General features: G+C 42.1%; 1 protein-coding gene across 2 annotated transcripts in view; it reads left to right on the plus strand.

Annotated features, from left to right (window-relative positions):
* Positions 1-21,290, plus strand: part of TSEN2 (tRNA splicing endonuclease subunit 2) — a 49,970-nt gene extending 28,680 nt beyond the window's left edge. The window contains exons 7-12 of one of the 2 annotated variants that reach the window (XM_030307431.2): positions 5,609-5,659; positions 8,556-8,694; positions 16,372-16,408; positions 17,138-17,249; positions 18,268-18,357; positions 19,294-21,290. In XM_030307431.2, coding sequence (XP_030163291.1) covers positions 5,609-5,659; positions 8,556-8,694; positions 16,372-16,408; positions 17,138-17,249; positions 18,268-18,357; positions 19,294-19,353 — 489 coding nt within the window. In that variant the 3' untranslated portion in view covers positions 19,354-21,290. Of the gene's footprint in view, positions 1-5,608; positions 5,660-8,555; positions 8,695-12,765; positions 12,943-16,371; positions 16,409-17,137; positions 17,250-18,267; positions 18,358-19,293 lie in introns of those variants that run through there. The other variant, XR_003967038.1, reaches the window with a different exon arrangement.
* Positions 21,291-24,129: the final 2,839 nt, after the last annotated feature.

A 24,129-nucleotide genomic window follows, 5' to 3' on the forward strand; every position in this document is an offset into this window, starting at 1 on the left:
GTGCAAGAGGGTTCCCGTTTCTCCACATCCTCACCAGCATCTATAGTCTCCTGATTTGTTCATTTTAGCCACTCTGACTGGCATGAGGTGGTATCTGAGTGTGGTTTTGATTTGTATTTCCCTGATGAGGAGCGACGTTGAGCATCTTTTCATGTGTCAGTTGGCCATCTGGATGTCTTCTTTGGAAAAGTGTCTGCTCATGTCTTTTGCCCATTTCTTCACTGGATCATTTGTTTTTTGGGTGTTGAGTTGGATAAGTCCTTTATAGATTTTGGATACTAACCCTTTATGTGATATGTCATTTGCAAGTATCTTCTCCCATTCCATCAGTTGCCTTTTAGTTTTGTTGATTGTTTCCTTTGCTATGCAGAAGCTTTTTATCTTGATAAGGTCCTGATAGTTCACTTTTGCTTTTGTTTCCCTTGCCTTGGGAGACATGTTAAGTAAGAAGTTGCTGTGGCCGAGGTCAAAGAGGTTGCTGCCTGTGTTCCCTGGGATTTAGATGGTTTCCTTTGTTATATTTAGGTCTTTCATCCATTTTGAGTTTTTTTATTTTATTTTATTTTTAATGTTTATTCATTAAAAAAAATTTTTTTAATGTTTATTTACTTTTGAGAGAGAGAGAAACAGCGTGCGAGTGGAGGAGGGGCAGAGAGAAGGAGATGCAGAATCTGAAGCAGGCTCCAGGCTCTGAGCTGTCAGCACAGAGCCCAACGCGGGACTTGAACCCACGAACCACAAGACCATGACCTGAGCCAAAGTCAGACACTTAACTGACTGAGCCACCCAGGCACTCCAATATTTACTCATTTTTTGAGAGAGAGACAGAGTGTGAGCAGGGGAGGGAAGAGACAGAGGGAGACACAGAATCCGAAGCAGGCTCCAGACTCTGAGCTGTCAGCGGAGAGCCCAGCATGGGGCACAGACTCACCAAACCATCAGCTCATGACCTGAGCTGAAGTTGGACACTTAACCAGCCAAGCCACTCAGGCGCCCCCATTTTGAGTTTATTTTTGTGTATGGTGTAAGAAAGTGGTCCAGGTTCATATTTCTGCATGTCACTGTCCAGTTTTCCCAGCACCATTTGCTGAAGAGACTGTCTTTATTCCATTGGATACTCTTTTCCTGCTTTGTCGAAGAGTAGTTGGCCATACATTTGTGAGTCCATTTCTGAGTTCTCTATTTTGTTGCATTGATCTATGTGTCTGTTTTTGTGCCAGTACCACACTGTCTTGATAATTACAGCCTTGTAATACAGCTTGAAGTCTGGAATTGTGATGCTTCCAGCTTTGATTTTCTTTTTCAACATTACTTTGGCTATTCCAGGTCTTTTCTGGTTCCATGCAAATTTTAGAATTGTTTGTTCTAGCTCTGTAAAGAATGCTGGTATTATTTTGATAGGGATTGCATTGAATGTGTAGATTCCTTTGGGTAGTATCAACATTTTAACAATATTTGTTCTTCCAGTCCATGATCATGGAATGTTTTTCCATGTCCTTGTGTCTTCAGTTTCTTTCATAAGATTCCTGTAGTTTTCAGCATGCAGATCTTTTACCTCTTTGGTTAGGTTTATTCCCAGGTATTTTTTGGTTTTCAGTGCCATTGTAAATGGGATCAGTTCCTTGATTTCTGTTTCTACTGCTTCATTATTGGCGTCTATAAATGCAACTGATTTCTGTACATTGATTTTCAACTTTGCTGAATACATGTATCAGTTTTAGCAGTTTTTTGGTGGAGTCTTTCGGTTTTCCAAAAGAGCATCATATCATCTATGAAGTGTGAAAGTTTAACGTCTTCCTTGCTGATTTGCTTGCTTTTTGTTTTTGTTGTCTGATTGCTGAGGCTAGGACTTCAAACACTATGTTGAACAACAATGGAGAAAGTGAACATCTCTGGCATGTTCCTGACCTTAGGGGGAAAGCTCTCAGTTTCCCCATTTGAAGATGATATTAGCTGTGGGTCTTTCGTAGGTGGCCTTTATGATTTTGAGGTATGTTCCTTCTATCCCTCCTTTCTTGAGTTTTTTTTAATCAAGAAAGGATGCTGTATTTTGTCAAATGCTTTCTCTGCATCTATTGAGAGGATCATGTGGTTCTTATCTTTTTTTTTTTTTTAACTAATGTGATGTATCACATTGATTGAATTGTGGATATTGAATCAACCATACAGCCCATCAATCCCAATTGATCATGGTGAATAATTCTTTTAATGCATTGTTGGCTTCACTTTGCTAGTATCTTGTTGAGAATTTTTGCATCCATATTCATCAGAGAAATTGGTCTGTAGTTCTTTTCAGTGGGGTCTTTGTCTGATTTTGGAATCAAGGTAATGCTGGCCTCATAGAATAAGTTTGGAAGTTTTCCTTCCGTTTTTGTTTTTTGGAACAGCTTCAAAAAAATAGGTATTAACTCTTCTTTAATTGTTTGGTAGAATTTCCCTGGAAAGCCATCTGGCCCTGGACTCTTGTTTGTTGGAAGATTTTTGATTACTGATTCAATTTCCTTACTGGTTATGGGTCATTTCAAATTTTCTATTTCTTCCTGTGTCAGTTTTGGTAGTTTATATCTTTCTAGGAATTTGTCTGTTTCTTCCAGATTGCCCAATTTGTTGGGATATAATTGCTCATAATATTCTCCTATTGTTTTTATTTCTGCAGTGTTGGTTGTGATCTCTTTCATTCATTATTTTATTTATTTGGGTCCTTTTCTTTTTGATAAATCTGGCTAGATGCTTGTCAATTTTGTTAATTCTTTTGAAGAACCAGATCCTGGTTTCATTGCTCTGTTCTGTTTTTTTTTTTATTTCAATATCACTGATTTCTGCTCTAATCTTTATGATTTCCCTTTTTCTGCTTGTTTTGGGCTTTATTTGCTGTCTTTTTCCAGCTCCTTTAGGAGTAAGGTTAGGTTGTATATCTAAGACATTTCTTCCTTCTTTGGGAAGGCCTGGATTACTATAAATTTCCCTCTTATGACTGCCTTTGCTGCATCCCAGAGGTTTTGGACTGTCACGTTTTCATTTTAATTGGCTTCCATGTACTTTTTAATTTCTTTAATTTCTTAGTTAACCCATTCATTCTTTAGTAGGATGTTCTTTAGTCTCCCAAGTATTCGTGGTCTTTCCAAATTTTGTCTTGTGGTTGATTTCAACTTTTATAGCGTTGTGGTCTAAAAATATGCATGATAGGATATTGATCTTTTTTACTTGTTGAGGGCTGATTTGTGACCCAGTATGTGATCCATTCTGGAGAATGTACCATGTGTACTTGAGAAGAATGTGTATTCTGCTGCTTCAGGGTGAAATGTTCTGAATATGTCTGTTACATCCATTCGGTCCAGTGTGCCATTCAAAGCCATTGTCTCCTTTTGATTTTCTGCTTAGATGATCTGTCCATTGTTGTACATAGGGTGTTAAAGTTCCCTACTATTATGGTATTATTTACCAATGAGTTCTTTATGTTTGTGATTAATTGATTTATATATTTGGGTGCTTTCAAGTTGGGGGCATAAATATTTGGAATTGTTAGGTCTTCTTGGTGGATAGACCCCTTCATTATGATACAATGTCCTTCTTCATCTCTTGTTACAGCCTTTGTTTTAAAATCTAGTTGGTCTGATATAAATATGGCTATTCTGGCTTTCTTTTGCCATCCAGTAGCATGATACATGGTTCTCCATCCCCTTATTCTCAATCTGCAGGTGTCTTTAGGTCTAAAATGAGTCTGTGGTAGCCAGCATATAGATGAGTCTTGTGTTTTTTGATCCATTCTGATACCCTGTGTGTTTTGATTGGAGCATTTAGTCCATTTACATTTCAAGTGATTATTGAATTGTGTTGCCTGTAGAATTGGTGTTTCTGGTGATGTTCTCTGGTCCTTTCTAGTCTTTGTTGCTTTTGGTCTTTTTGTTTTGTTTTTTCTCCACTCAAAGAGTCCCCCTTAAAATTTCTTGCAGGGCTGATTTAGTGGTCACGAACTCCTTTAGTTTTTGTTTGGGAATTTCTTTATCTTTTCTTCTATTTAAAAAAAAAAATTTTAAACATTTTATTTATTTTTGAGACAGAGAGAAACTTGAACAGGGGAGGGTCAGAGAAACAGGGAGACACAGAATCTGAAACAGGCTCCAGGCTCTGAGCTGTCAGCACAGAGCCCGACGCGGGGCTCAAACCCACGGACTGCAAGATCATGACCTGAGCCGAAGTCGGACGCTTAACTGACTGAGCCACCCAGGTGCCCCTTTCCTTCTATTTTAAATGACAGCCTTGCTATAAAGAATTCTTGGCTGCATATTTTTCTGATTCAGCACGTGATCCTCACAATAGATGCAGAGAAAGCATTTGACAAAATACAGCATCCTTTCTTGATAAAAACCCGCCACTCCTTTCTGGCTGGGGACTGCATCTCGGTTGCCACACTCCATAAGAGGGCCCTCCTCATCTGTGCCAGGTGGCAGCAGCAGCATAATGTTTGTCGTTTGGTTGTAAATGAATCTCCCATCCTTATATTTATACAGAAAGTAACCCGGTTTTACTAATAGCCACCATTTAGCCACTAGTACACAGCAATTTTGCGTAAGTCTGTTCAGGTGTGAACATGAATCCTTTTCTCCTCTACAAGTAGAGTGAAAAACAGGGTCTATTTGGTGGTATCCATGTTTGGCATTGTCTTAACTTTTATCACTTTTGCAGCACCTGGCTGGCTCAGTCAGTAGTCAGGGTTGGGAGTTTAAACCCCATGTTCAGTGTAAGGTTACTCAAAAAGATAAAACTTTTTTAAAAAACTATTTTTATTTCCAAGTATGATTTTACTCAACTAGAGCTGACTTTCCTTGCTTTCCCTCCTGCCTCGTCATACAAGTAAAACATGTTACTATATAATGGGAGTGCCTGGGTGGCTTAGTCAGTTAAGCATCCGACCAGCTCAGGTCCTGATCTCTCGGTTCATGAGTTCGAGCTTCCCATCAGGTTCTGCTGCCAGCAAAAGAGCCTGCTTCAGATCCTCTGTCCTCTCTCTCTCTGCCCTTCCCCCACTCATGCTTTCCCCCCCCCCTTTCTCAAAAATAAACAAGCATTTGGGGGGGAAAAAGTTACCATATAATGAAGTTTATGGAAAGATAGGGATTACTTAATAGGAAATCACTTTACTGCATGGGTGACTAAAAAACTCATGTTTTGTTATGCAAGCCAAATCTGCACTGCCTACTTTTCACAAATTTCCATATATTTCTTTCTGTAAATTTTTTTCTCAGTTTAATATGGTTATTTAATTTTACAGAGGAAAATCTAATGAGCAAAAGTTGCTGTTGTTACAGCTATTTACATCATTTTCCAGTTTAGCTATGTGATTTTTAAGGGGAAAAATACATGGGAAATATCATACAAATGCCTTTTTAATTGATTTTTAACCAATTTGTGACTTTTATATTTTCTTAGATGTTTTTTAAATCCTTTAAATTTGCATGAATCATTTATGTTAAAAAATGTCACCATTTTGAAGATGATTTAAGGATGTTAGTTTGTACTTGAGGCAAAGAGAAATCAGTCTGTAAAATAACTTCTCAAGAATGTGGGACAGTTTCTAATGAGCGTTTTCTGCTTGCTCTGTTTTTAGGCCTTTTTCCTGGTCTATGCTCTAGGATGTCTAAGCATCTACTATGAGAAGGTAAGATGTCTTATTTAGATACAGTCCATTTAAAATTTTCCTGGCGCCTCAGTGGCTCAACTGGTTGGGCGTCCAACTTTGGCTCAGTTCATGATCTCACAGTTCATGGGTTTGAGCCCTGTGTGGGCTCTGTGCTGACAGGTCAGAGCCTGGAGCCTGCTTCAGATTCTGTGTCTTCCTCTCTCTCTGCCCCTCTCCTGCTTGCTCGCTCTTTCTCTCTCTCTCAAAAATAAACATTAAAAAATTTAAAAAAATATTTTTTCCTCGTGTTGAAAGCAGCTTGTAGTAATTTTCACATTGCTGTAATACAAACGTGCCTACTTTCACCCAGTAAAATTGGATCAGATTTTTTTTCTACATTTGGGCTTTGGGTCCTGAATTGGGACTATTAAGGCAAAAGCCAGCTTTGACTCTTTTAGATTCGATTTCATTCCCAGAGACTAGGAGAAGATCAATATCTTAAATAATGATCAGGAAATCTGTGTCAGAAAAGTACTAAAAATTAGCAACAAAAGTTGAAACTGTCCGTGTTTAGCACTTACTTCGGTAAAAGCTGTGTGTTGAGTACCTTACCTGCAGTACCTAATCCTTGCCTCTGCCTGGTAAGAATTCTACAGATAAGGTAACTGAAGCTCAAAGGAAGTAAGTAACTCACCCAAGGTCACACAGCTAGTCTGGTTAGAACTAATAATTGAAGCTATGTCAAGGTATTCCCAAAGCCGTGATTCTATACTGTAGCCTGCTGCCCTTAGAAAGTCCCACAAGAAGCTGGTACCACGGCTTACCTTCTGGTGGAGGCATTGGAGGCTGGGCGCACAGATAGAAGGGGAGACTTCACTGGACACTTCTATGCATGTGAATATAATACCTATTCAAAATAATTCAAATGAAATTAAAATTAAAAAGAGAAAGGTAAGCAGAATAATAGAGACAGTATATTTTGTTCTGTACCTGGGAGTGCATAATTTTATCATTCTTCAAATTCTGGTTATATAAATTATTTTCACGACTGTTCCAGTGGTTTGGAAACAGATGTCTGCTGATGGGTGATTCATTTTCTCAGGTGGTGGCCATTCTTAGCCCACCTTTGCCTCCTCTCCTGGGCCTTAGCCAAAATCTGTCAGAACATTCCACTGCTACATAGAATCCTCAGCCTCTGAAACTTGATGGGCTATCCATATCAAAAGTTCAACCTTCCCTGAAAGACTGTTTCTTGTTAGAGGAGGGCCAGCTGTTTCCTTGCGTTAGGACTGAAAGGCCACGCATAGGGGTGCCTGGGTGGTTCAGTTGTCAAGCATCTGACTTTGGCTCAGGTCATGATCTCATGGTTCATGAGTTTGAGTCCCACATTGGGTGAGCTCATGCCCCGCTTCTGGTGAACATCAGCCCTGCTTTGGGTAAAACATGAGCACTGCTTCAGGTGAGCCCTGCTTCTCTTTCTCTCTCTCTCCCTCTCTTTCTCCCTCCCCCTCCCCCTCCCTCTTCCCCTCCTAGGATTCTCTCTCTCTGCCCTTTGCTCATTTGCGTTCTCTCTCTCTCTCAAAAGTAAATACATAAAATAAAAAATAAAGGCCACATATGTATGGATTTTCTATCTTAGGAACAACTGCAAAAAAAAAAAGAATAAGGAAAGGAAAAAAACCTGTAGCTCATATTTATGGATTTTAAATCTTAGGCTGAGACAAACTGAGCAAGTCTCATTGACTGAGCCCTAAACCATCCAAAAAATTGAATGTTCTCTGAACCAAGCCATTCTCGGTCTCTTCACATCCTCCATTAGGAACAAAATGCCCTTTGAAGCTGTTGGATTGCTCATTTGTGCCATGAGATAACACACCCTCCAGTTTCAAGGACTAAATGAAGCGTCTTTTTTTTTTTAAGCTTTTACAAAATTACATTTTGGCTTTTCTGAATGTGGCCTGACATACAGTAGCTACTCTCTTGGGTCTGTGAAATGTTTGGAACCTGCTGCCTTGTGGCTTTGGTGGACTTGTCACACTCGAGCTCGCGGCACGCACTCGTCCTTCTGCCCAGAGTGTTCTTCCACAGCCACCCCACCTCCCCCAATTTTCCCACCATCCCCTTCCATTTGGCTACTTCCTCCTCATCTCAGATGTTGCTGTCTCAGGGCAGCCTTTCCCAGGTCCTCCAAACCAGTGCTCTCTGACAGAAGTAAACACAAGCCTCAGCTGGGAGCCATGTGGGTCCTTTTTAAAATTTTCTAGTAGCTGCTAGAAAAAAAGGGGCGCCTGGGTGGATAAGTCGGTTGAGCATCCAACTCTTGGTTTCTGCTCAGGTCATGATCTCTGGGTCATGGGATCAAGCATGGAACCACTCTGAGCATAGAGCCTGCTCGAGATTTTCTGTCTCTCCCTTTCTCCCCCTTCCCTTTCTCTCTCTCTCTCTCTCCCTCTCCTTCCCCCTCCCCCTCCCCCTCCCCCTCCCCCTCCCCCTCCCCCTTCCCCTGCCTCTGCCCCTCTGCCAGCTCACATATGCACATGTTTTCTCTGTCTCATAAAAATAAGGGTGGGTGGGGGAGGTAAGAGAAAAAAAGGTGAAACTAATTTATATTATTTGCAAGATTTGTTTAACTCAACATTTCCAAACTTACTGAGATAGTTTACTTTCTTGTTTTCCTACCAAGTCTTTGAAATTCAATGTGTATTTTCCCCTTGAGGCACATCTCCCTTCGGGCCTATATCTGATGCTGCCATACTGGACAGCATGGGCCTAGATCTTCTGTTAAGTCCCTCTGTTGTGGGCACCATGTTCACTGCTTCCGCTCCGCACTTAGTGTAGATGTCCGTTCACTGGTTGAATGATGAGTGAACACATACATAATCATGCCCCTCTTTTTTTCTTTTTTTTTTTTTTTTTTTTTTTTTTTTAACATTAGGAGCCTTTAACAATCCTGAAGCTCTGGAAAGCTTTCCCTATAGTTCAGCCCACATTCAGGACTACGTACATGGCATACCATTACTTCCGAAGCAAGGGCTGGGTTCCCAAAGTGGGACTGAAGTATGGGACAGATTTACGTAAGTAATTCTTGACTCGGTAGGTGCGAGAACCAAGGTTCGCAGCAGATCCCGGGGTGAAAACTGAATTGGTTATATGTACTGTTGCTCATTTTTTTCTAAGATGATGCTTTCCTTCTGGCTTAGGTAAGAATATTTGGATTGAAGTGGAGGGTTTGTCTAGGAAGAGTGGAAAGGAAGTCTAAGGGGCAAGCCCAGGATAGAAGCCTGGAGGCCAAAGTGTTCAGGTTTTTTTCTCTCACCACTCTGTAATCTGAGAAGAGAGTTTTACAGCTCTGCCCCCTCCTCTCATTAGCCACTCACTCCTATGATTTGGGGAGTCCCTCATCCTCTAGGCCTCCACTGTCACATCTAGCAAATGAGAATAATCACAGAATTAGAAGAATAATCACAGCTACCATTTGTTGAGCATCTACTATGTGTCAAACATTTTAAAATTCATTATCTCATTTAATCCCTAAAGCAGCAAAGGATACTCTTATTATTCTAATTTTTCCGATAGAGAGACTGCAGTTGTGAGAGAATGGGTCATTTGCCCCTAATAGTTTCCAGGACCAGTTACTTACGGAGCTGGGCTTTTTCTGGAGCCCAAGCCCTTAGAAACTGCATCTTCTTATCTTAAAGTAAGGCTTTTGGACCAGATGAGCACTTTATTCAACAGATCATTACGGAGACTCTTCTGTGGGTCAGGTCTTGTTAGGTACCAGGAAGACAGAGGTGAATGAGACAAACACAGAGCTGCCTTGATGGAGCTGCGTACATTCTGGCTGGGGAGATCAATAAGCAAACAAGTAAATATATAATCTAATTTCAGGGACTATTAAATACTAAGAAAAATAAAACATAGTAGAGGGATAGAAAGTCAGGAAAGTTAGGAAAAGGCTCTGAAAAGATGTGATCAAAACAAACAAAATGTGACCACGGTAGGGAACAGGCTACTTGAGAATCTGGGGAAATACATGGTAGGCCCAATGTGAACAGCAAGTGCAAAGGCCCTGAGGCAGGAATGAGCTCAGTCAGTTTCAGGAACAACATAAAAACAGGGTGTCTAGAACTTAGAGATCCCAGGGGAAGAGCAAAGAACATGGTAGGCACAGAGTGAACAGCAAGCACAAAGGCCCTGAGGCAGGGAAGTCTCAGGAACAGCATAAAGGTAGTGTGTCTAGTACTTAGAGATCCCAGGGGAGAGTTACATGAGGTGATGTCTGCAAATTAAGCTTGGGCAGATTATGTAGGGCCCGGTTGTTATTCTGGTGATTAGAAGTCTTGGGAGAGTTTGAGCAAAGGAGTGACTTAAATGAATAGAACTCTCTGTCTCCTCTGTTACTGGTAGACTGTGGGATGGGGGGCAGGGGGCAAAAATGGAAGCAGATAGACTTTGTTAGGGAAGCTGAGCCCAACCAGCCCTGCAGACAGAATGGATGTAGGAGTTTCATTTAAGAGGAATCAGGGATAATGCTTACATACATGGATTCGTATTTTAGACATATTAAGTAAGTCCAGTGGAGATACTGTAAAATAGATGATTCTAGAGCATAGGACAGCCTTCAGATAAAAATTTAGAGTTGCCGTTGTGTAAGTGGCTCCCAAAGCCACGGGCCCGGGTCAGTGGGCATAAATCCTAGGGTCCGTGCCCAGCACTAGTGTCACTGCCGAGTCCCTCAAACTCATTTTCCTCACCTCCCAAGTGAGAGTGCTTCCTGGATGCCTTTCAGAATTACTTGTGAGGTTCAGACAAAAAATGTCAATATATTTGAAAGGTCTTCTAAGAAGTCACGGCCCCTGAGGTCTTTTGACCTGTGTCATATGGTCCTTCCAAATGCTTTGAGCCTTTTTAAATACCCAAAGAAAGCCAATTCATTCTTTTAAATCTTTAAATGCTCTAAACTGTGCTTAACCTGGAATCATAGGATAGTCTTCAGGAAACCCCAGCACAATATAAAATACTGTGTTTTAGATTGGTGTGTTTTTATGGGTCAAGAGTCTGAACGTTTCACTAAATTCTCAAGCGGGGAGGGAACGTGTCTGCAGTCCAAAATAAAGGTTAAGAATTTCCTATTCCTCTAAGATAAATGATTCCTTTTGTTTGTTCCACGGCTGGATTTCAGGTACAGATATCCTAACTCAGGGTTACCACACGAATGATCAGGATTAGCTTGAGATTAGTTTGCTAGGTTTCCACGTAATTGTGTTGGCCACAGTTCACGATGTTTAAATAAGTTATGTGCCCATTTTCCTTCCTTGGCTTCCTGCCCTGTTCTCCTTTTCATACTCCTGTAAGAGTAGCCACTCAGTGTAAACACTTGGCAGGTCTTCTTCAGCTTTTTCATTGTAGGAGTGAAACTTGAATTAGAACTTTCCAGTCAAGAAGTCTGCAGGGACACATTGAGAAGTGGCAGGGGGCTAGTAAAGAGAGCTCTTTGGGTTCATAGCCAGCTCTGCCTCTTTACTGTGTGACCTCAAGCAAATTACTTCTCTCTGAGTTTCCATTTGCTCATCATATAACATGGATAACACCATAACGTACACATACACACACACATTTAAAACATCTTCATAAAAACTAAAATAAAAAGTTGCAGGGGACAGGAGCCTATGTTGAGTGCCTTCTAAGCATACCTTATCTCATGTATTTTCAATACTAAGCCATATTTTTGAATGAAGAGTAATTTTAAAACCAAAACTGCCTTATGGGGATGGTTGAAAGGACAGATGTTTTTTTTAAAGAAATGAAACAACTGCTATTTTCCAACTCCCCAGAGGCCTTTGCCACAGCTGGGTCATATCATGTAACTTCAGGCTGCTTGTATAATTAATTTGAGACCAGGTCTCTGGCCCAGCAGCAACATGAAGGGTGTCTTCACATTTCCTGCTTTAGCAGAGGTTCACAAGCAGTGCTAGCCTGGGATAAGAGGAACAGCTTGCTGGGGTGCCTGGCTGGCTCAGTTGGGAGAGCATGTGACTCTTGATCTTGGGGATGTGAGTTCAAGCCCCACATTGGGTATAGAGATTACTTAAAATCTTTAAAAAAAGAAGAAGAAGAAAAGAAAAAGAAAAAGTAGGGTTGCCTGAGTGGCTCTGTTGTTGAAGCATCTGACTCTTGATTTCAGCTCAGGTCATGATCTCACAGTTGTGATATCTAGCCTTCTCGCTCTGTCTCTCTGCCCCTCACCCCCTCACTCATGCACACATGCTCACTCGCTTGCTCTCTCTGTGTCCCTCTCTCTCAAAAAAAAAACAAACAAAAAAAACACAAAATTTAAAAAAGAGGCACGGTTTCCTAAACTTTACCTCTTCTCTGGGCACAGTTCCTCGGTGGCTGCTGTTTTTTAGCAATATTATTTTGAGGGTTGTTGACCTAATCACACATACCCTAGAACTGCCAAGACAGGTTATACCCAGGACATCCTCTCTTGACCATTGTTTCTGTTTACAGAGGTAATGACTCATGACAAAGGGCCCTTATGAAATTCACATCTTATCAGGGAAACTCTTCCCTTGAATAAATCTTGTCAATCACATTTCATTCTAGGAGTGGTACTCGAGCTAGTGATATGGATCTCAAATCAAGTGCAGCTGCTGAGCTACTTGACCTTGATCACCCACTGATGAAAACTAGACTAGAAACCAAGTGGGAGCCTTTCCTTATATTCCCCACCCAGAAGCTCCCATAGCTGCTGGCTCTTACGGCAACCGGGCACCTTGCCTTGGTGCTTTTCTTCCCTCGTCTTATTTACTCTTCATACTCCTGTGAGGCGTGTGGCATTCACCTCCTTTTATAATGCGCTGAGGAAATTACTGTTTAAAAGGGTCAAGGGAGTTGCCAAGGGTCCCACAGCAAGTAGGTGCAGAGATTAGCTCTGTCTGGGTCCAAGCTCCGTGTACCACAGAGTGGTACTTCTCTGCCAGCCAGAAAGCGAAAATCCAACTCAAGGTGTAGATTTTTTGTTTTTTTCTGACGCAGGCAGCTACTGGTTGATGTAACTTAAGATCTAGTTACTCCCAAGCCTCCTTCCCATACACTCCAGTTTTGGATTTGCATTGACTAAGTTCGGTCATGTGATTTCGCAGATGCCTGCAAATTAGAAGTCAGAGGACAAGTGGACTGACGGGAGCTGTTAGAAGCCAACAGAGTTTACAGGATTCCCAGAGCCCAGAGGAACCGTCCTGGGCATGGCGCCCCACCTAGAGACTGAGCCAAGGAGAGGCTTTAGAGCAGCTCCTCTGTACTCCTCACGGAACAAGGAGGTGCACCTTCTTCTGTCTCCCTTTTTGGTTCTTTCCTGAACCACTCTCTTGGCTTCTTTTCTAGTCAAATTTTTTAAATACTTTAACATTTTCCACATCTGCGCATATAAGCCTTAGTATTTCTGCATGCAGCTCGTAAGAATAGGGACGTTCTCCTACATAATGGTAATACCGTACTATACCCAACAGAAATTAGAAATTTTCTTTTTTCTTTTTTAATTTTTCTTAACATTTATTTTATTTTTGAGAGAGAAGGAGACACCGAATTCGAAGCAGGCTCCAGGCTCTGAGCTGTCAGCATGATCTTGAACCCACAAACCATGAGATCATGACCTGAGCCGAAGTTGGACGCTTAACCAACTGAGCCACCCAGGCGCCCCTAGAATTTTTCAATATCACCAAAATATCAGAAAATTGAAATTTTCTTCTGCTGTCCCCATAATGTGTCTTGTGGCTGTGGGGGGGGAGGTTGTTTTTGTTTTCAATACCAGCTCTAGTCACAGTTCACTTATCATATTTGGTATTATAGGTTTCTCTTTTATTTTGCTATGGCTGCCATAATAAATTACCACATACTGGGGTGGGGGGCTTAAAGCAACAGAAACTGGGGCGCCTGGGTGGCTCGTTGGTTAAGTGTCCAACTTTGGCTCAGGTCATGATCTCGCAGTTCATGGGTTTGAGCCCCACGTCAGGCTCTGTGCTGATGGCTCAGAGCCTGCAACCTGCTTCAGATTCTGTGTCTGTCTCTCTCTCTCTCTCTGCCCCTCCCCTGCTCACGCTCTGTCTCTCTCTCTCAAAAATAAATAAACATTAAAAAAATTTTTCTTTTAGAAAAACAGCATAAACTTATTCTCTCACAGTTCTGGAGACCAGACATTCACAGGACCATTCTCTCTCCAGAGGCAGTAGGGGAACTCAGTCCCTTGTCTATAGTGTTTCTAGTGGCACCGGGCGTCCCTTGGCTTATCACTCCAGTCTCTGCAAAGAACCTTCTTCAAACAAGGCCACATTCACAGATTCAGGGATTAAGATGTAGACGTACCTTTTGGGGGCCACGATTCACCCCACTACGGCCTCTTTAGCTTTTTTAAATCTAAAACGGTTTCTCTACCTTGTTGGTTTTTCATGATACTGAGTTTTCTTGAAAACTCCTAGAGGATATCCCACATTCTAGATATGTTTGATTGTTTCCTCATCATTAGACTCCATCTCACCATTCTTCAGCATGCATGGGTGTTTTGTGTATTTATTGTGCCCCATCAGGAGGTACTTAACATCAGGCTGTCCCACTGTATGATCACGTGGCCGAAGTGACCATTGTCAGATGTCTGTTGTAAAATTACATTTTTCCTTTTGTAATTAACAAGTAATATGTAGGGTGAGACTGTGCATATCTGGTTCCCTGATAATTATAACAGTTGCCCGAATTAATTTCTTACACTAATCATCATTTTGTAATTCTGTCGTTCCTTCCACACGCCATCTCTGACGTTCACTTAAAAGAAGGAGCTTTCCCTTCATTTCCCCGTTCTTTCAAACTTTATTTTTGAATGCCCAGGATTTCTTAGAGTTCCAAAGTTTTCATCTTTCTGCTTGAGAGGCATTTTTGTAAAAACAATTTTACTTTTCCCTCTGAATATGCTGTCATCATTATGATTACTATCCTAGGTAACATTTTGAACCCTTACTTTATGCCAGCCACCATGTCAATGCCTCTACATTCAGTCACTACGCCAGGTTTTTTATAATAAGGAAATTGAAACACAGGGTGTCATCATGTCGTCTTGATACTGCTAAGACTTGAACTTGAGTCTGTCTGATGTCAGTGTTCATGCTTTTAACTTCTAAACTCTACCATCATCATCAGTCATCTGAAGTGACCCAACCTGTAGGTAAGAGCTGCTTTCGAGCTGTGAATGTTCCAGTGTTCCAGATGCACATGAGATTCAAGACGTGTGCCTGATCATAAATAATGGTATTTGAGGGCTAGAAAAGGTCTCAATTTCCCCTTGTTCTTCATTTTGTAATTCTGGACACTGAGGCTCAGAGATATTAGTAACTTGTTTCGAGTCACACCTCCAAGAATGGCAGAGACTGGACAGGAAACAAAACTCCTGAATTCAAGTTTTTTCCAGTACGTGGTTTCTTTCCACTGCGTCTCAAAACATTGAGGATTGTATGTTGGGGTATTTACTTAAATTTGTGCCCTTACACAGTGAATTTGAGCTGCTTGCCAAATCCTTTAAATATACTTTAAATAGGAAATAAAATAATAAAAAGGAAATGTGACCCTAGAAAATGTACTCTAGGTGAAGGGTTGCTGTATTGTCTCTAGGATCCTACAGGGTTACTAACTGAGGCTGTAAAGTTGGCTCTGAGCTTGCTGAGCCTTAGGGAAATGGGATTAGCTACAGTACTGTTACGGCCAAAAAGGAAAATTCTGTCAATTCTTCAATGGATAAAAAGTTTTTCTGCTTTGATTTGCACTGGCCACAAGCTTACAGATGTAATTGTGTATTAGTAAAGGTAATTTTTATAGCTATAGTTACATATAAACCCCAAATCTCAGAGGCCTAACAATTTCATTGCACGTGAAATTCAAAACCAGTATCTCTGAGTGGTGGGCCAATCGACTCCCAAAGGTGCTTCAGGAGCCCAGGTTGCTTCCTTGTGGCTCCATGGCCTTCACCACATGGCTTTCAAGGTCACCTTCAAAAAGGAATAAACACACAATTGGTGCATGGAAGGGTCTTGGGAAACTGAGAGACAGGGTCTAGCCATGTGCCTGGAAAGAGAGGAGAAATAGGTTTGATGAACAGATAGCTACTCCCTACCACAGACTGTGTGCCTCTGCAGGATTCCATGCACAGTTCCAGAGTCCCTGTGGCAGAGTCCCTGCTCCAGGCTCTTTTGGGCACTGGCTTTTGAGCGCCATAGATTAAATCAGTAGGGCAGACCAATCTCCACAAGTGGCACGTATGGTTACTCATCTCTAGTACCAACACTCAAGTCAACTTGTACCTAGCCAGAGTAGCTCAGGCACTTTGAATTGCACTGATGTGAAATTAATAACAATGTTATTATATGAGCTTCACATGTTGTGACATTATTTCACATTCTCACTCTGGAGATTGTAAGACAAGAGGCAAGACAAAAATCACTTGTATTTCAGTTTGGATTTCATTTGTGGGGTGAGGGTGGGATGAGAATGTTCGGGTCCTGGCCACAGATTTGCTTTATTAATTGCATTTTGTTCCAAGGGGGAAAAAAAAACAGTTTGGGTTTTAAAAATAGACCACTGGACATTTTGCACATTACCCATGTACAGATAATTGGGTATTTATAGCTCTTTGGAGAAGAGAAAACATCAGTAATACAGTAAGATTTTGATTTTAAAGGGTTATATATTTTCTTTCTTTTTCTTTGCAGTGTTGTATCGAAAAGGCCCTCCATTTTACCATGCAAGGTTTGGAGTGATTTTTGTTTTTAATGTTTTATTTATTTTTTGAGTGAGAGTGTAAAGTGGGGGAGGGGCAGAGAGAAGGGGACAGAAGATCCAAAGTGGGCTCTGTGCTGACAGGCTGACAGCAGCACGCCCAACATGGGGCTCGAACTCATGAACCGTGAGATCATGACCTGAGCCGAAGTCGGATGCTCAACCAACTGAGCCACCCAGGGCCCCTGCGGTGATTTTTTAAGTAAGGTAATGGCTTCAAAGGACAGGAGGAAATTTCTGACCTCCAGTGACCTCCTGTGCCACAGAAACAATTACAATCATGTTTCTCTTGGCCTGTTAGGAATAGATGCTCTGCAACTGTGCTTTATACACTAATGTTGTACTATGTACATAGTAATAAATAGGTTATAATATGTTTTAGTATTACACATTCAGTTAATCTATGCAGTAATTGTTCATCTTTATATCAGTGAGTATCTAAACAGTTGAATGAATTCACAGCTTTCTTGTTGGGTAAAGTATTTCTGTTCTCTCCTTGTCACTGTTGAGATCAGCCTGAAAGTTTGTAATGTAAAGTAGGAGTTTTTCATTAATATTTTTCCCAATAACGTTGTAGGAGAATTTAGGAGGAGATGATGCACGTTTTATTTTCTGTATCTTTGTTCTTGGTAGAACAAGCATTATTCTTTTTAAAGAGGTTGATTTCATGCTTTTTAATGCCCTCTGTGTGTCTTCCAGTTATTCTGTCATTATTGAATTAGTCGACGACCATTTTGAGGGCTCTCTTCGCAGACCTTTCAGCTGGAGGTCACTGGCTGCCTTGAGCAGAGTTTCAGTTAATGTCTCCAAGGTAACGACATCAGCTTTGGCATTCACAAGTCATTTAAATGCTTGGATTTTTTTTCTTAAATGTAGTAGAATCATAAAAGTCGTCTGTAGGAACTTCACAGTGTTCCTGCCAGTGAAGTTCTAAAAAGGTGGGGGGCTAGAAGCTGACCTCTTCTCGTGTTCCCTGCCCCTACCCTCTGGTACTGAGCACCACGAATTGAGCTTCAAAGATCCCTAGTGATTGATGTTGGTGGGCATTGCCTCCCTTCCCGGGCCTGCCGTCAACACACGCTCAAAAGTTACTCACACACATTCACAAAGGAGTCAAAACATTGATTTCTTTTCAAAGCTAGCAGATCTCTTGAAGCGAGAGGAAGGATATTAGTATTTATAGCTAAACACTGTACGTGTTTGTCACCACCCTGTTGGTATCCTTATCCCTAAGAGTGAGGAATCAGAGTCAGAGATGTTAAGGGACAAACCCAAGATCATGCAGCTTATATGCAGAATGGGGATTCAGACCCAGAGTCATCTGATTGCCGGACTTGTCTTCTGCCATATCCTGCTCCCGTCAAGATAGGGAAATTTCATCTTACCCCAGGACTACTAAGGATGAAAGCTTTGTGTGTTCTCTGTTACTCAATAACTTGCTAACCAAACACAGACTGTGAGCCCCTCTGAGTCTGTCCCACTGCTGCTGGAGGCGCTGTGGGAGGTGACACCAGAAGGCCCAGCAGAGGCCAGGGGGCAACTGCCTTGTCTGCAGGTGAAGCTGCTTAGGTTTAGCCTGTAAAAAATAGCTTTATCTTTTAGAAATAGGAAATCTGTACTGTTTCTAGTATTTTTACACCCGTTGTATGGGCCTGGTCCTTAGTTAGATCCCAGGCCCATTCGTGTTCCTGGAGGAAACCGGTGTGCTTTGTGAGTTTCCAGGAGCACTCAGTGGGAGGGAATGGAGACTGCCTGCACTTCCTGATCACGCACCCAAATTTATATTATTATTGTGTGGGATGTGGAGATTGTTCTTTGTTTCTCAATAGGAACTTATGCTGTGCTATTTGATTAAACCCTCTACCATGACTGACAAAGAGATGGAGTCACCAGAGTGTATGAAACGAATCAAAGTTCAGGTAGGTAAACTCAGAGACAAGTTCATGGCATCCTAAAGACCGTATCCACTGTATTGTGTCCTCTGGAACACGTGGTCCCAAGAAAAGAAAGGAAAACCTCTTGCCTTGGTAACAGGAAGCCCCCGCAGGCCCTCTCCCCACTGAGCCTGCTCTCAGTCCCCCTTAACTCCTGCTGCTGCTTTACCTGCAATGTCATCTGGCTTCCATCCCCACCATTCAGCTGAAACTGCTGTCACAGGTGGCCTGGGACCACCCAGCCAAGCCTCTCCCAGGTCCCAGTCTTCCTGGAGAGTTTTTCTCTGGCAAGACTGCCACGTTCATCATGCTGTCCCCCAGGGTTACTCGCTATTTCTGCAAGTAACTGCCTGTCTGCCTGTGACTCCTCCCCCACATGCAGCCGTCCTCGTCCTCTTTCATCTCTAACATTGCACCCCATCTCCTTGTTCACACCACTTGGTCCCTCTACAGCCCCACCAGTCGCCATTCGGCTTCCCCGGCCTCAGCGCCTCATCCATCCAATTTGTCTTGCCTGTGCCCACTAGGTTAGCTGTTCCTAAAATGCCAGCCCAGATCCACTTCTCCCTTCTCAGTGCCAGCCTGGATACACCAGATGCATACCCGGATACATCTCAGATTTGGTTCTCGTGCTAGCTTTCAGATTCCTTTTCCTGAAATGTCCCAGTGGGATACCAAGGCCAAGGCACATTTAGCTTTTAAAATCTTTGTGTGATTATGGTAGGTAGTATTTGCGTATAAGGTGTGTACTGCCAGCCTTCACATTTTCTCCAGATGTTTCAGTAACAAGGAATAGGAACAGGTGTCATTATTATACAGACAACTCTTTGTGAAATGTTACTGTGATGTCACACACCTAGCATGTTCTTTCATTTCTGATGTTGAAACTTTCAGTCACCTTTTTATTTTGATTGGTTGCAGGAGGTGATTCTAAGCCGTTGGGTTTCTTCACGAGAGAGAAGTGACCAAGACGAACTTTAACAATTCAACCTCAGAATTCTGATTTACCAACAAATACTGTTGAGTGTCCTACAGTAAGCCAAGTTCTGTGTGAGGTAAAAAGTCCTCTTACTATGATTGCCCAGTAATTGAAAAGTTCTAAAGGGCATGGCCCCCCCATCACCAAAAAGCAATTAGTATTTTAAAAGATAAAATGACACAGGGGAGAACAAAGAGCCCTCTGCTGGCCTTCAGATTCTGTTCTTGAGTAAGTCACTGACCCTGACTGATCCTGAATTTCTCATCTGTGGGCCCGCATCCTCACCCATTCAGTAAGCACATTGGACTAGATGAGTTCCAAGAGGACTCTTCCAGCTACAGGGAAATCCTGTTACTCTCTGATTTTACCTGACAATGACAGTAGTTTACATTTATGTGACACGGTACAGTTTCCCAAACTTTTTTCTACGCATGCATCTCATTACTCACATCCAGTGTGTTCCTGAGAGTGTGCCGGAAAGGAGACTTGGGGATTATAAGACTCTGTGTGCCAATATGTTAAATGGAAAAAATGATGCGTCTCATCTTTTCTAAGAACTTCAACCAATTACTCAACCCTGGAAAATCCACTTATTATCTGTCCAGGATTTCTGTATCATAAAGCCTTTCAAAAACATCATCACTTAATCATTAACTCTCAGCTCATTGATGGGCACATTTGTGTCCAGTACACCACAGTATTATACAGTATTAGATAAAAATTGCATCTTGCTTCAGTGAACTTGTTTGTAAAATAAAAATAGGTAGTGAAATAATGTATGAGGATACATAATGAATGCAGTTAGCATTTAGTAAAACTCAGTAAACAAAGCCTTTTTCAAATTGGTTACATACCAGTGAAGGTTTTGCAGGGCAGCAGGGGTGGAGGGGAAGATGAGCAGGAGGGAAACCAGTGACAGCCTGAGGGAAACAGGTGTGTGAGATTCGTCCAGTGTCCAAATTCAAGACAATGGCAGTCTTCTCTTTGACACTGCATACCCCGGAAGTGGACGGTGAGAGCTGGAATGTTTGCATTCCTGTGATGTGTGGTCTCGGAGCTTCCGGCGGCCTGAGATTCCACCTGATGTCATTTTTGAACATGGTGCTTCTGTTCACATCATGATCCTGCTCTCGCAACAGAAGCATTAGATCTGCATGATCTACATTTTAAAGATTTGGCATTCAAATAAGGGAGCTCCTCTTTTTCCCTCGGATGCAGACCAATATGATTACCAATTTGAAAGAGCCTCTCAGTAATACGCCTTTTTGCTGTACGTTAGCGATACTAGTAGCTCAACATTTTTACTACCCGCTTTGCTCTCACCAGGCTCCTGAGCAAAGTCAGAGACTTGGCTTTCAAACATCATCACTTTTTTAAAACCCTGAAAGTCAGCAAAAATTTCAGGCGCTATTTTTTTCCCCATTTCATCTGTCATTTGTGGTGACACTTCTCTCCATACCCAGTCAGTGCATCATATGCCTTGATGGTAAAAACTCTTCTGTGAATCCTTCATCACAGTTCTGTCATCCTGTGAGCACCCACATCACCTGCTTATCATCTGCTAATGTGCCTTCATGTAAACTCTTAAACTGTAAAGGCTTCATGTAAAGGCTACAGTAAAGATGTAGAAAAGCGACAAGACTACACAGATACTACTTATAAACGAAAGCTCTAGAAGGATGTCCAAAAGCACCATCTTTAAACAAGCCTTGTATGAAAGATTTTCCTCCTTCATGTACACCGTCTGAACATGCTGCAGTGGGCCATGCACTCTTCAGCATTTCCCAAGGGCCCTGGGGTTCTGGAATGATGTACCAGCAAAGGTTTTGGGTTACATGAGCCTCACAGTTACCAGCTAAAAGCAGTATTAGCTTGTCTTTAGATGTATTATGTCCTGGCACTTTTTTCTTACCTTCTGAAATAAATGTAACAGATGGCATGTGTTTTTTTTAAAAAAAGCTCAGGTTCAGCAAGATTGGAAATTTGCTCTGTGATAAAACCACCTTCACAAATGGCTGTGGTTCAGTGGGGAGATGCTGCCGCCTTAGAGAGAAGTTGCTTCACCCACTCTCTTCCAAGCATGTTTTATGTGGTTCTTAAATCTCAAACCTCCAAGATTTGCTTTAAAACTGGAATTCTTCACCAAATCCTCTCTCTCAGCTCTCCCAAGGTGTCTAAGCTGCCCAGTGTACCAGCATGTGCTCATTAGCATCACGCTGACTGGCCATGCACCCTCCATACAAGAATTTCACTGGCTTTATAACAGCACACCACACTCAAGAATGCCGCAAAACTTTGTGGAACCAGCACTTTTTACAAGTTGTTTTGTTACCCAGTGCAAAAAATATATACACAAAAAAGAAGGAATACATACTTGGCCAAGACTGTATCTTTTATGTGACCACCTTTCTCAACTATCACTTCTAATTTTTTTTTTTCTAATAAAGGGGATTTCTTGGGCCTTTAAAACTCCCATACTTTAATAGCACCTGGTTGGCTCAGTCAGTTCAGTGTCCAACTCTTGATCTTAGCTCAGGTCGTGATCTCACGGTTTGTGGGATCGAGCTCCTCACTGAGCTCTGTGCTGACAGCACGGAGCCTGCTTGTGATTCTCTCTTTCCCTCTCTCTCTCTCTCTCTCTGCCTGTCCTGCTCACGTGCTCTCTCTCTTTCTCAAATAAGTAAAGTTTAAAAAAAAAAATCACCTACTTTCTTCTTGTCCCACAAGAGACGTTTTTACTTAATACAGCGGGGACATTTTACTTAAATGATGCGACAAGACAGCACACGTCTAAACAGCACAAGCATGGAGCAGTCAGCTAAGACCAGCACGTGCCGTGTGGTCTGGACACTCACAACTTGAGTGATTTTGCTGACGACTCCTATACTCATTGTTTTGTATTTGGATAGCCAATATACCATTTTTTTTGTAAATAGTTACAGCAGATATTCAGATAGTAGAGTTTAAGATGGGGCAGACCCCTGTGTTCTTGCTTATCACACAATAGGCTTTTTTTCCAATACAGAAAATCAGTTTGATTTCAACAACTACAAATACATGGAAAATGGGAATTGAAATTTAAAAATAAAAATAGTATCATTTAAAATAATAACATAAATCATGAAATACTAAGGTATAAATCTTAGAATCACACAGCAGACTTTTGACTTCAAATGGTGGGACCCTCCACAGGACGAAGGTTTGAGGCTCAGAGACGTGACCACCCCACACCACCGCCACGGAGTGCGAGCGGAGGACTTGACCCCAGAGCTCTCAGTCCTATTTAGTGCCTTTATAAGATCTCCACAGCTAAAGTGACACCAACCTAGAAAAGCATGTGAAGTCAGAAATACGTCACCATTAGGGCCTGAGTGGAGGTTAGAAAGGAAGGCTGCCCAACACTCCAGGCAGGCCTGGTATGTGCTGGTACATCTGGGTGGTGGTCCCCTGCCTCAGTGTTGGGGTGCAGCCTGGGGCCCCCACCAGGAACATGCTCATGCATCTGGTTTTGGCATAATCTTCAGGAGGTTCACAGATTCCATGAGGACCATCTGTGGACCCCACTTACAAACCTGGAAGCGTTGTGTGGTTCTCCACAGAGATAATTTTATTGAAGGCTGGGTAATGGGGTGAGCCTTCTACGAAGGAACCAGTCGTAGCTCAGCTCTCCTGTGCACAGCAAGTCGAGAGCTGAGGGCTGTTCTGTCGGCTCAGTGAACTGCATTACCTTCATGCTGCCTCCTGAAGAACCCATGGCTAGAACAGGTCGGTCACCCTTGGGAGGTGGGGCCAGCTGGGGCAGCAACAGGACACCGATAAATGGTTCTGTATTGCAAACCTGCCCTGCCTTTAAGGCACCACCTCCTCAGGTTAGACTGAGTAGCTTACAGTTATCAGGATTTTTTTTTTAAGTTTATTTTATATTTATTTATTTTGAGAGAGCACAGGCAGGGGAGGGGCAGAGAGAGAGAGGGAGACAGGGAATCCCAGGCAGGCTCTGCAATGTCAGCACACAGCCCAATGCTAGGCTCAAACCCACAAACCTTGATGACCTGAGCTGAAATCAAGAGTTGGATGCTTAACCTCCTGACCAACCCAGTTGCCCCAGTCTTCAGGATTTTTAAAATGTTGAGACTCTGGTTGTCAGCACTTGCTTGGTTTCTTTAATTGGCCTTGGCTGGATGACAAGATGGCTGTGGTTACATGCTTTGGAGTCAGACACAGGTTTGCATCCCAACTCATCCCCTTACTCACCATGTGATCTTAACCTGTTTCCTCATCTATAAAATAGAATTAATGTTCTCAGCCTTCACATACAAGGGAATCCTGTTCAGCCACAAAAAGGAGTGAAGAGCTGGTACATGCAACATGGATGGATCTCAAACACATATCAAGTGAAAGAAATGCCACATAGCGTTTGATTCCAGGTATATATCCAAAATAGGTAAATCCATAGAGAACACAGATCAGTGGTTCCCAAGGTCAGTGGGGGAGGACTAAGGAGCAACTGTTTGGTGGGTCCAGGGTCTCCTTTAGAGGTAATAGAATGTTTTGGAAGTGGAGGTGATGGTTGCACAACACTGAATCTACTAAATGCAGAATCTTTCCCTTGAAAATAGGTTTATGGAATAAGAATCTCACCTCCATGAGAAAAAAAAAAAAAAAGTAAAAATAATAATGATGTCCAGAGGCTTGCTGGAAGATTAAGTGGCTTGGCCCTTACAAGGTGCTTATTAGTACCATGCCTGGCTCGTGATGGACTTCCAGTAATTTCCAGC

The sequence above is a fragment of the Lynx canadensis genome, chromosome A2 (genome assembly GCF_007474595.2).
Source record: "Lynx canadensis isolate LIC74 chromosome A2, mLynCan4.pri.v2, whole genome shotgun sequence".
NCBI lineage: Eukaryota > Metazoa > Chordata > Mammalia > Carnivora > Felidae > Lynx > Lynx canadensis.